At 41.6% G+C, this 13,065-nt stretch overlaps 1 protein-coding gene across 2 annotated transcripts; it reads left to right on the top strand.

The window, feature by feature from the left end:
- The first annotated feature begins 253 nt into the window (after positions 1–253).
- Positions 254–12,630, top strand: LOC122771441 (protein FAM83B-like). 2 transcript variants are annotated; one of them, XM_044029014.1, is made up of 5 exons: positions 254–320; positions 527–1,022; positions 4,418–4,582; positions 8,955–9,079; positions 9,169–12,630. In XM_044029014.1, exons 2-5 carry the CDS (start codon positions 585–587, stop codon positions 11,165–11,167), a joined length of 2,727 nt encoding a protein of 908 aa, XP_043884949.1. In that variant the 5' UTR covers positions 254–320; positions 527–584; the 3' UTR covers positions 11,168–12,630. The 2 variants fall into 2 exon arrangements, with proteins under 2 accessions (XP_043884949.1, XP_043884950.1); XM_044029015.1 differs by having other exon boundaries at positions 500–1,022.
- Positions 12,631–13,065: the final 435 nt, after the last annotated feature.

The following is a 13,065-nucleotide window of genomic DNA, read 5'->3' as shown; positions in this document are numbered from 1 at the left end:
CTATCTATCTATATATCTATCTATCTATGATTGATTCAGCACAACACATCATGGTCATTTAACGCAGTACATTTGGTACATACTGTACTTGAAAACAACTGCGCGTCCAGGCTGACAGAGACACTGTGTAACAGCCTTGAAGGTAAACAAACCTGCTCCTGAAACCCAGGTGAGCCACGGTGGGCGGGGCCTGATCCAGTGTGTGAGGTGTCAGTGGACTTAACAGGGCAGGTACAGCAGGCTCACAGGTTCACATCCACACCTCAGTGGTGCAGGAGAGAAAACACTCACACACCACAGGAACAGCAGCCTTTCACCAGGTAAGTGTGCTTGACTTTTCTCTCACCAAATACTTGGGAACTGACTGTGAGTGAGACAGCTCGAGGATAACTGGTTAAAGAAGTCATCACATGCCTCCCAACTGTTTATCTACTTGAGCTGAATCACACTAGACAGACAGGTTTTCATGCCTTTAACTGCTCTCCTCTCTCTCATTGAGATTTCCTGTGTGTGTTGCTTCATGCAGCAAGGGTTTCTGCTCTGAACCGCATGGTTAACAGACGCACAGAGACTCACGCGGGGCCATGACGTCCAATCTGTCCTGCCTGTCCTCTCTGAAGGAAGACGACAGTCCCCTCTACATTCAGCCACACTACAAAGAATCCTACCGCCTGGCCATTTATGCCCTGCTCTGTGGTGGCAGAGATGCCTACGAGGAGTTTCTGTGCGCCGAGCAGATCAGCCACTTCCTTTCTGAGGAGGAGATCTTCTTCATCCTGCAGAATGCTGAGTCCCCACACATGGAGGATGACGCAGAGGGCAGAGAGGTCACGGAGGTGGTCAGCCCCTCCACCTACTTCCCAATGGAGTCGGACGAGGAGGTGCCGGACCTGGACCTGGGCTGGCCCGAGGTCACGCTGGAGGGCACGGACACAAGCATCAGCCTGCTGTTCCAACCGCCCCGAGAGAACACGCCAAGCATCAAGGAAGTGGTTCGCAAACAGATTCAGGAGGCGAGGAAGGTGAGAACGATACAGATACTGAGCTTTTCAGCAGTGTTGTGTTAATGAGGAGGTTTGGTTTCCTAAGGGCTCTCACCTGACTTCCATTCATTTGGACCTAAAGAAAGCCTGGTCCCTAAACCTGAACCTAACCACAGTTCAAATCTTAGTCCTAAACTTAATCAATTCCCCAGAAATGAGGTTCTGCCTCTTTAACATCAGGTTTTGGTCTCCATGAGAACTACTGGTCCTGACAAGGTCAGTATTTATGACAGAAAAAGGTCCCAAATAGGTGACAACAAACACACACTCTCTCTCTCTCTCTTCCTCTCTCTCTCTCTCTCTCTCTCCATCTCCATCAACTACAAAAGCATTTTATCAAACACACAATGAAAGGCGTTGCTTTTACACAGGGGAAAAGAAATATCTCTGCATACTTCTGTGTAGTATACACAGTGTATTCATTAACACGCACACACACACACACACATAATGTCGACTACAGCATTTCTTTCAAATATTAAAGCTTAAATAATTGATATTTAAAAGCATAATCACAGAATTAAAGTAAAATAAAGGAAGTATATTTAAATGACGTAGGTTTTCTGTGTGAATCACATGTGCACTTGTACAATGTAGGCACCTCTATAACTAAAGCTAGACCAAACATAAGTAAGTATGTGTAAAAGTATTTACTGTAGAAGAGAATCATTCTTGTTATATTATTGTTAGTTGGTACAAATAACTGCAGTCTTTAACACTGTCTTTACTCACAGAGTGGCCTGCTATTTAGAAAAAACATACAGTATTTAACTGGCATATCGATTCTTATCATAACCGAGAGCCATTAGGATTGCGAGTAAAAGCAGCATAGACGGAATTAGCCACCTCTCAAAAAAGTTTATTTTCCTAATACTACATATTTTCAAAGCGTCATGTGACACTTTCCACCGACAACTCCATCACTGTTCACATCCGTCTTCAGCCACAGTGCGTGAGGAGGAGGTCAAAGGTCAGCCACCACAGGTGTTTTTTTTGTTTTTCACTGCATGATATGTTTAAAATGAATCACAGAATGTACAGAATCAAGTGGCTTCATATTAACAAGCAACAGAGAAATGAAACATGCAGAAACAACAAAAACAGCAGTGTGTGTGTGTGTGGGTGTGTGGGCGTGTGTGTGTGTGTGTGCACATGTCAGAGCCCATCCTCCTACCTCTCTGAAGGTCAGAGCTGCTCTGTCCTGCACAGGCTCGCTCACTCGATCGCAGCACAGTGATGTTAGTTTTCAGACTCTGAAAGTTTCTGCCAGGAAACAAATGTTGACATTTAAATGTAAAACACATTTTAACAGCAAGTAAATACATTTTTGTTGTATCCAAACCTCCATTCAAAGCTAGGGTAGTTTATAGTTAATAGTTTAACACATTAACGACAGGAAATAATGACAAAACAATCACCATCATCATCAGATCCTAACATCACATGCTGAGGGAGAAACTAAACACCTGAGGCGACTCATTAGTGATCACACGTCTCACCAGCAGCAACTGCACATACTGTGAGATTCAACATGTGAAGAAACAACTGAAACAACGGACGACACAAACTGTGTCCGTGCTCAGCTTCACACGGAAGACACAGTTTGTCAAACTTTAGATTAGCAGGTTCACACACAAGGTTCACCGTAACCAGACGACGTGCCTCGGCTTGTGCTCGACATTAAACTCCACACGTTGCGACGACGACCGGCTCCAGAGCTGATGATTCACAAATACAGCAGTCGGTCTGTGTGTGCACACTGTAACACTGTAATGTAGTTGTAGTTTTGATGTGTCCTCATAAAAAGTCTGGTCACAATATGTAAGATAAGTTTCGTTCATGTACGTTAAACCCGACAGCAGTTTTTAGGCCCGCCCACTAATATACGTAATTTTTCAGCAGGTCTGATGCGGTTGCAAAAATTGGTGAGTTTTGGGGGTATGGGAAAAGCCTCAAAAACACGATTCGTATTTGGTGGAATAATAAGAAAAATAAAGAAGAATAACTCCTACGGTTTCAATAGGGTTCTACGCACCTTGTGCTCGAACCCTAAATATAAATTCAATCTCACTCACCTTCAGCCAATCTCAGCTGACATAGGGCGATAGGCGGTTGTCACACCCTGGACAGGTCACCAGTCCATCACAGGACCACATATAGAAACAAACAACTATCCACTCTCACCAGACAGAGTGCCCAATTTGCCTAATCCCCAAATCTACATGTCTTTGGACTGTGGAGGGGAAACCGGAGAACACCCACTCCATGCAGAAAGGCCCAGGTCACGAACCCACGTCTTGCTGTGAAGGCAAGAGTGCGAACCACTACACCAACCGTGTGGACTAAAATCTAAATTGGACACAGCATAATCATTTAAATGTAGGAGGAAATACAGCAAGTTAAATTAAATCCAAAATAAAGTTATAAATACAATATGGACATACAATGTACAATATAGCAAGTCCCTTTAACTGAGGGACCTGGTTGACAGCAGGGAAAACTGTTTTAAATCCATTTTCAAAAGGCTGACCTAATACAATCTATGTCTGCTTAAGTGTAAGATAACTTAAGAATAATTATGTTTGCATGTTTTTTCTCGTTAGACGGACTTTTCTGGACCGTTCACTGTGTCGCACCAAAGTCCATAGAGAAAATCAGTGATTGTGGTTTGTGGTCACTTTGAGTCACTGAGGTAAATATGAACAAAGAAGTTCAAACCCTGAAGTCACAAAATAACATATTTGAACTTAGTGACGGAGGCAGCAGTGGATCAACAACTCGTGTGTGCTGTGGTGTTAATTCACTGATTTTCTCCATGGACTTTGGTGTTGGGGGAGGGAGCGCTTTATAAAGAAAAGACTAATGACGAGATAATGAAGCATTCTTATGATATTATACACCTTTGGTTCAGTGGCTGTTTCCCACATTTGATGAACTTTAATGAGCTTTGAAGTGGCTTAAAATGTTTATATTAAATTATAAGATTATATGAACAATTACAGCTTGAATGCTAACATCACCAAGCAACTGAGCTGAATGAAATAGCCTCTTAGCTAGTTTATGCTAACTCTCTGAAATTTACGGCAATACTTCGAACTTTGCAGCAAAAGATCCATTTTCAACACATGGGCATGGACATTGTGTGATTGACAGCTAGTATTGTCCAACAGGTGGCTGGTGGACGTGCAGTGGACAAGCTCTCAGTCAGGCTCCACCCCTTGCTCTTTAAAATATGACGTCCTCTACATAAAAACTGTGGGGGAAATGTTTCACAGACATCTTATCTACTTCTGAATTATTATTATATATGTGCCAAATATCCAAGAGCTAGAAAAATCTGATTACAAATGGTGTGTCGGTCCATGTGTCTCCAGGTTATCGCCATAGCGATGGACATCTTCACCGATGTTGACATCTTCAAAGAGATCGTCAGCGCCACGCTGAGGGGCGTGGTCGTCTACATCCTCCTGGATGATTCCCAGTTCGCGAGCTTCCTCACCATGTCACACAGAGTGGGCGTGAACATCCAGGACCTGAAGGTGAGTCGTGAACATGGCCACCACTGCCAAATTCCATGACGTCCTTTAACGCTTAGAACACAGAGCATTTCTCCATGACTATGTTTAAATGTGCAGTATATACAGAGGTGATAAGAATGTGCAATATAGAGTGTCCTATGTCCTCTAAAATCTGACTGAAATACGTCACAGTTCAAAGTCCGCTTTGAGCGTTTTTTTATGAACAAAATTAAAGAAAAACGCTCTATTTTGTGACTTCTGCAGAATTATTGCTACGAAAAATGTGATATGAACATGTGATATGCTCAACAGCACATGAGAAGACGAAAAAATTAATTTTGTGAATATGTGACCTATAAACACCCCCCAGGATGTCCATATAAGGAGTTGTGTATTATTCCCACGGCAATTTACGTGAGCACTAAGGGTTAAAAGAGGGTTTATGTTTAGGGTTAATGTGACAACGTGCTGAGAACATGTGAATGAACACAAACATGGAGACAGACACGGCAGCCAATCAACAACCACAACAACCCAAAGAAACAGTGCTTTATTTACCAGAAGTCGAACATTAGAGGAAGTGGAATTAGCTGCTGAGAACAGAATATTAAACTAAATGTTGTGTTGTGTTTGGAGGAAGCATTTTCCTCTCAGGGAAATTTCACCCCCGTCTGACTGTGTTTTTGTTTATTTGCCTGTTTGTTTGTTTGTTTGGCTGGTTGGTTGTTTAATGTGCAGGATTACACAAATATTTAACTGACTTCCACTCCGACCAGGTTGGTGACGGCCAGTAAAAAACCTCTGAAATGTAGGTTTTAAAAATTTTAGGATGTGATAAAATGTGACTACTCAGGCATTTATGAGCCACAGACACACACACACACACACATATGTATATATATACAGTGTGTATGTGTGTGTTTGTATAGTTTCGTGCACATTTTTGCAAAGCATTCCTCTGTTTTTCCGTAGTTTGCTGTGATAAGAACTCGACAGACGTGTTTAGGATTGTTTGACCATGGTGGAGGTTTGGAATTGGCCGAGTTCCATTCCAGTTATGTGTCTGAGTCTGAGTCACAAAGGGTTAAACAACAGAACAAGTAACAATGTTGACTGAGGTACAAAAGAGAAAGTGAAAAAAAATGATAATTGAATGTTTGATGTAATTTTTAATATCGTGCAGGGATGACTTTGAATGTCTGATGACATTCTGTTCCCAGTTTGTTTACATGTGTTCATCTGATTTTCCTACATCAACAGGCAGCATATGTACTTCAGTTCAGTGCTAGTGTGTGAGTGGAGTGAATAACAGATGAGCACAGAATCACCTCAGAGTGTTTATTTAAACACATTACAATGACAGTCAGTCTTCAGTTTAGCTCCATTACAGTTCAGTTCAGTTGTGTTCTCAAAGTTGTGAAGGCTAAAACAATAATTCATCTATATCATCTTTCTGTTGGGTGTTTCCACCTAGTGGAACGGTTTGGTTTGGTACAGTATGGAACATATTTTTTTTGCATTTCCATAAGGAAATAGTACAACAATAACAAGCCCCAACCATTCCATTCTTTGGCACCTTCCTTTTGGGGTACCAGTGTAAAATGATACAGTCATGACAATCAGCTGATTGGGCGAGAGAAAAACATCACTCTCTTGCTATTGGTGTAAATATCAAATATCATGCAAAGCTTGATGTCTCGTTGAGACAAACAGCTACAAACCGAGCAGGAAAAAAAGAGTTGCTGGACGTCCTCCATTGTTGTTTTTTGTGTCACGTTCAATGTCATCATTCATTGTCGTCGCACCAATACAACAGTAAAGGTACTGTTCTCAGTCGAAATGCAAGCCTGACCCAGGGCTTTACCATTCCAAACCGTACTGTACTGTACAAAACGGAACCATACCATGATGGAAACATAGCATAACACATTGACACATTGACCCAGCCCAACATTTGTTGACAGAGAATCATTATTTCCAATGGAAAGGGAAAAACATTTAGGCTGTCCCATGGTTGAGGTCAATTTAGGGTGTCCAGTGAACCTAGTCAATGGGGAGGGATAGGGATTGGATCATACCCAGTGGGAACTGGGTATCCCGGCCCCGCTTGACCTGTTGGCATTCGAATCAGCAACCAGTCAAGTTCCCTTTCCAGTAGGACCCGGGCTGACCCTCATCTTATTCTGCTTTGTTGGATTTATTGGTAGGCTAGTATGATGTCAAACTTTTTACATAGCAAATACATTTATCGCCATCAGGCCAAGAAGCGTAAGCCAGATCAGGGTTTACCATTCCAAACCATACTAATGTGAGCTAAACTGCACTGTTCTGCTTGGCTCACGTGACATGGATCTGTGCCGCAGGCGCACCCTTGGTAAATTGTCATGGGAATAATACACAACTCCTTGTATGGACATCCTGGGGTGGGGGGTGAGGAGTGTTTATAGGTCATATCTTCAGGCTTTACAAAGTGTGTGTTTTTGTCTTCTTATGTGTTGTTGGGTCAAAGTTATGATTAATTTTAAATTGCTTTTTTTTTTAACGGGTGTAGCGACAATTGTGCAGAACTCACAAAACAGACCGTTTTTATTTTATTTTTGTTCAAGCCAAGTGTGACTTATTTCCAAATTTCACAAATGTAATCAATTTTTTTTTTTTTTTTTAAAAAGGTGTGTTTATACAGTTGGTGAAAATGAAAAATATATATCATTTCATCAGACTGCCTACATGTTGTGCTGAAAAAAGTATGTACGACACTCTATAATGCACATTCTTATAGCTTCTGGAAAAAAGTGTTCTAAGGATTAAGATTGGGAACCATATTATTCATGGTTGATGGTTGAACTCTGCGTTCATCATCCTGATCAATAGTCTGATTGGTCGTAGGTGCATGCAGAGTCCTCACTGCGTATACTATGTCCGTCGGGCACACCTCTTGATAGTGGGAGGTGACTACACCCTTTCCAGACTCAGTCTCATGGAGTCCAATTAGCAGTAATGTTGACGTGTTCCCCATCTACTATTCTGTCTGCTCCAGTCTGCATTGTTCCCAGCATAATATTATGATGCACAGTGTTACTGTTCAGTTTGAGAGTGAATGTGTAATCAATGAGATTCAGAAACACAGAAACTTTGTTTTTTTGCTGCTCCTCTAGTCATGTGTTTGCAGATTAGCATTCATTCCATACATGTTTCTACACCAGAGGAAGTGTTGCCTGTGGGATGACCTTTCTTCTGTTGGCAGGAGGATTTAGGAGTTTAAGTCTGACATTTGCTCCACATCCGTGTAGAAACACTGATGTTTACCAGAGTTTCCCCTGCTGCACGCTGTCTTCCTACCATTATCACATGTGAGAGCGACTGCAGCAGCTGTAGGACAGATCTATTGGTCGAGCTGGATTTTCCTGTTGAGCGGCATCAGGCTGACGTTTGAACATTCGACATCAAGTTGTCAGAGTGAACACAGTGCCAGCTTTGTGATCTCTGTGCAAATCACATAGCCAGTAGCCACATCCAAATACCAGACTCAGAAAAGGCAGAGACACAAGTTTAATCATGTCGAGAACTACAAACGGCGTGCGAGTGAATAGTAATGAAAATTAAAAAAAACAAAAACGGTTTGCATTTTTATAGTTTCAGACATTGTCTTCTATTCTTTCTTTGTAAGTTCCTGGAAAAGACTATCCACACATCTTACATAGTAAACACTGGATCAGTGATAGTAGACAGAATATAGAGCCATTTCACATGGCTTTGAAGTAGGTTCATCCTCTGACAGCAGCTTTAATTTGGTGACAAACAAAAGGTTGGGAGACATCATGGACCTGTAGACTCTCTCAGCCTGGGAAGCTTCCAGTAGCGTTGTTAGCAGGCTCTTTCACATTCCATCTTCTGATGCAATACTTCTCTTTTCTGAAGCTAATGATGTAGATAAAGGTGCACCACCAAGAAGGTCACTTACATTGTTGTTCTATAATCTGCATTTAATTCACTTGTTAGTTCTTTTTGTTTGACATGTTTACTTGTTTGTGAAATGAGTAACCAGAGTAACTGTAATTAACTTCACCTCAGCTTTTGGTTCACAACCACAGCTCTTTAGCACTAAAAGCGGAAAAGGAAAACCAAATGTATGCTACTTGCCAAGCATGAAATGGTGGTTGGATGAGAAATGTAACTCAAATAAAGCTTTATAACGTTGAGACAAAAATATCATTACCGAACAGGTACTGTGTATAAAAAGTGGGGTTCACCAGCGCCTCCAAGTGGCCAGAAATCAATTACTGCAGAATTAAATAACAATGTCGTTTTTATGTAAAAAAGCACAGGAAAAAAAAAAGATTTGACTTGTCTTTGCCTTTCTCAGGCTGAGACTAACTTTATGTTTCTTTATCAGAACATTCGAGTTCGGACCGTTCAGGGGCAGCAGTACCAGTGCCAGTCTGGAGTCAAGTTTTATGGCGATATGGAGCAGAAGTTTATCCTGGTGGACTGCCAGACAGTTTTGTATGGAACTTACAGGTAAGTCGGTGCTCAGGATGTGTACCATGAGTCGACGTAAATTGCTTGTTTGGGTTTGTGTTGACAGTGGCTCCTTTTTATCCTTTCAGCTATACGTGGTCTTATGAGAAGATAAACCTCAGTATGGTTCTGGTGGTAACTGGTCAGCTGGTTAGCTCTTATGACGAGGAGTTTCGGAGGCTGTACGCTCGCTCCACAGTTCCTGAGGTTCTGTCCAGGGAGAAGCTGTCTGCCCAGTACCTGAGAGACACAGTGACCTTGCAGAGCCCAAACTCCAGCCAACTTTCCCTTCACCAGCTTCATATGAACCCCAGAGGGATGCACGGCATGAGAAGTGCACAGGATGACAGGTTAATTAACACCACCATACTAACAAGGGGCGTGAGTGTCCAGGATAGGCTCCATCAGTCTCACTGTCCTGAGATGGGGACACTGGTGCGGGGTCACAGTTACGGTGGAGAACTGCAAAAGTTAAACTCAATGAGTCGGCTGAGGATGGGGACCAAGGACGTTGGACCACATGACAGGACTACTTCTCACCTGAGAGGGGGTGGTGACTTGATGCCAACAAACAGGTTATCTCAGCAGCACCTTCGCCATCGCACTCGCTATGGTACGGACCAGAATCTGATCCCATTTAACTCGGAAACCTCGCTGAACAGGTGGAAGATCGACGCATACTTTAATGAAAATGATGCTCCTCTAGATGCATCAGTTGATGCACTATCCCCAATGATATCCCCATACAGCAGTCACACAGGCTTAAATGACCACCAGTCACAACTGATTCACAACAGATCGAGGGAAATTAAGTCCAGGTTGGAGGAAATGAGGCAAAAGAGGCTCAGTCTGCAGGACTATACCAATCTCAGGCAGAGCCAAGAGTCCTTGAGGTCCATGTATCCCACTATAGAAAGACCGAAATATATGTCGTCGCTGAGAAATCTAGACATGAAGCAAAGCGGGGCAGAGTTGGACACACAAAATGGTCGTATTGTGGAATCGGCCATCCAGAAAATTAGGGAGCGCGAGCGAGGCAATGAGCCTCTTTCCAGGACAGTATCAGCTGCTGACTTAGATATGAAAATGACTGACCCATCACTCAAACTCTCTCATTTGCAGACAAGCAATCTCAGTATCCAGCACCTGAGAACTATGGAGTCTCTGATGGAGATCCCCGAAGAAAAAGATAGTTCTAATACTCGTATCAACATTTCAGATGTAGCTGTGTCCCACAATGGATACGAGGAAAGTAGCAAAGATGAAATTGCTGATCCAAAAGGGAAATTAAGCTTTCCTGCAGAATCACAACGTGCAGGTGAGGTCAGAGGAAGTCATGGTTCTATAGGGAAGCTGGCAAACAGTTCAGGCCCAGCTACTCCTAAAGAAAAAAAGAAATCGGTTTCTAAAGATGTAGACAACACACCAAAGGTCTCAAACCCATCTACAGAATCTCAGCATTCATCAGAGACCAAGGGAAGTCACTCAGAAAAGCGACGAGAGGAACCATCACTTCAGAGGAAGAATTCCATGAGAATGAAAGTTCAATCAATGCTTTCATCAGATGAAAAGAAAGAGAAAGTATCCAAAAAAGAGGACAAGTCTCTCCAAAGGAAATCCTCAATTAGATCACAGAATACCTCAGGATCAAATCAACCTCTCAAAGGGGATCATTCACAGACAACTGCTGCAGGACAAACAAGGAAAGGTCAATCACCAACCACCGCAAGGTTGCAGAACTCTAGCAGTCCAGTCGACAAGCATAAAGCTGCATTCCCAAGATTATCACCTCACCGTTCAAGCAAAAGAAGGACAAACCTTGCAGCTGATCAGGATCAAGGCTCAAAGAGCACTCTGGATGACGAGGGGGCAACCGTTTTACAAACCAGAAGAGAGAAAGCCTACAGCCGGTATGAGTATATGCTTAGTACCGAAAGGATTCCTATGGATAAGTCCACAAGGATGGCAAGCATGTATTCCTCTGAGAGAGACATTGACTATCCAATGTATCAGGCACAAAGTGGCACAGACAACAAACTGGGAAGATTCATGCAGCGAGTAGGAAATCTAATAGGTAAGAACAAGTAAAGATGTGGGAAGATTGGAAGGCCAACATGCACACATTGGTTTTGATAACACAGCCCCAGAACATGTGTTGGCCAGCAAAGATTTAAGTAGTGTGGACACCAGTCAAATCAACCTGGGTCAAAATCAAGCCAAATTATTTCAATGTTGGCAGGAGTAGAGCACCTGCTAGAGGAGACTGGTTACCACAGTTCAGGCAGACTTCCCTTGTTCAATCTGCATCATTTGTGTAAGCAGTGATGAAGTGGAATTCTGTACCAGCAACATTACTCTGCACCCACACTGAAATTCTTTCATGATGGGTGACGATGGGTGACGATGAGTGACGATGGGTGTGTCAAATGCTTGGCAGAACAGTGACTTCAGACAAAGAGTTGCTAATGTTGCTAAAACAGTACTGACACAGTGACTAATATGTCTGTTGTTGATGCACTCCCAGGGATGACGGATTAGCAAATTAGCTACAAGCTAACTCTCTAAAACCTAAGCTAGTTTGCTAACTCTGTAAAATTCTTCTGTACATTGGCAGTTGTAAAATTGTAGCATTGTAGCAAAAATGTTGTTGTGAGCCATGGTGTGATATCACAGCTTGGACCCTTATATGGACCAAGATGTAACTTTAGAGCATTATTGGTTGATTTGTTTTGGCTAGGACACAGACGGTAGGGTGTGAGATCCCTTCTACGTTTCCTTTGATTTTTTTTGTTGTGGCTAAGAATTTATTAGGGAAGATCTAATTTATGATATTTTAGCTCAAGATGACATCATTAGACAGCATCAGATAACATTTGAATCAAATTGTTTACCCTAAACATGGTGTGGATATGAAACACCCCACAGTCTATTGGTATTGTAAAAGCAGAAAGAATATGACAGTGAAGATTCTAAGTTTCTAACTATCTAAGTTTGTTGGTGCTTTCAAACGTATGTTCATCTGCCACTGAAAATAGTCCCAAACCATTGCACTTATACTCCTGTTCAAACATCAGCATATTGAAACTATGTCATCATTACCAATTTTAAAGGTTGGTGTAAAGGTTCAGTAGAATGTCGTAAAATATTTTGAGATTGGGAAATAAATATTTGTTCTAACTGAAACATGACCCATATCCTGTACCATAGTATATAATATTATTTATTGTACAAATATAAACGTGTGCTAAAATGATCTGCAAGAATAGGTACCATATGTGGTTTTGTGGTAAATTGATTGATTGATTATTGACGTTTGAAAAATTGTTTCAGTAAACAAACCCGTCTCTGTTTACTATCTCTTGTGGAGCTTTTAATAATTGATTGTAGTTTTCTTGAGAGAAAGACGAAAGCATTAAAATAGAGGGCTTTTTAAATGTCTACAGTTCCTGCACAACTGGGAAAACTTTGTCCGATGAGGATGAGCACAACGTACGACATTTGTACGAAAATGTACAAAAATGTAAAAATGTGAATTAAAAACCCAAATGCAAAAAATACTGATCTACAAGTAAAATATTTACAGTAAGTATACTAAATAAAAAAGTTGTATGTAATTTATTATTTTTAGTATCATTTTATCATTTGGGAAAGCTACAGTGTGAAGACGGATGTGTCTATGCAAGTATCTTCATGTTTATATCAGAACCTCATTTGCAACACTCACCACTTTTATTAAAAAAATATTAAACATATAGATTAAAAAGGTGAGATTAAACACTAAACACTCACATAGACATGATTTAGTTTGCAGCACATTCCAGGTAATCAGGCCATGAGAGCGCTGTTGCTTTGCAACAAAAAGACCTGTGATCATGACCCGGTCAGAACGAGGGTCTTTCTGGTACTCCCTGGTTTTCATGTGTGTATGGGTTTGTTCTGGGTTCTCCACTTTCCCCCCACAATCCAAAACATGTAGATATTAACTG

This window comes from Solea senegalensis, linkage group LG6 (assembly GCF_019176455.1).
Source record: "Solea senegalensis isolate Sse05_10M linkage group LG6, IFAPA_SoseM_1, whole genome shotgun sequence".
Lineage (NCBI taxonomy): Eukaryota > Metazoa > Chordata > Actinopteri > Pleuronectiformes > Soleidae > Solea > Solea senegalensis.
The sequence above is the reverse complement of the archived record's forward strand: the minus strand, read 5'-3'. Positions and strand labels throughout refer to the sequence as shown.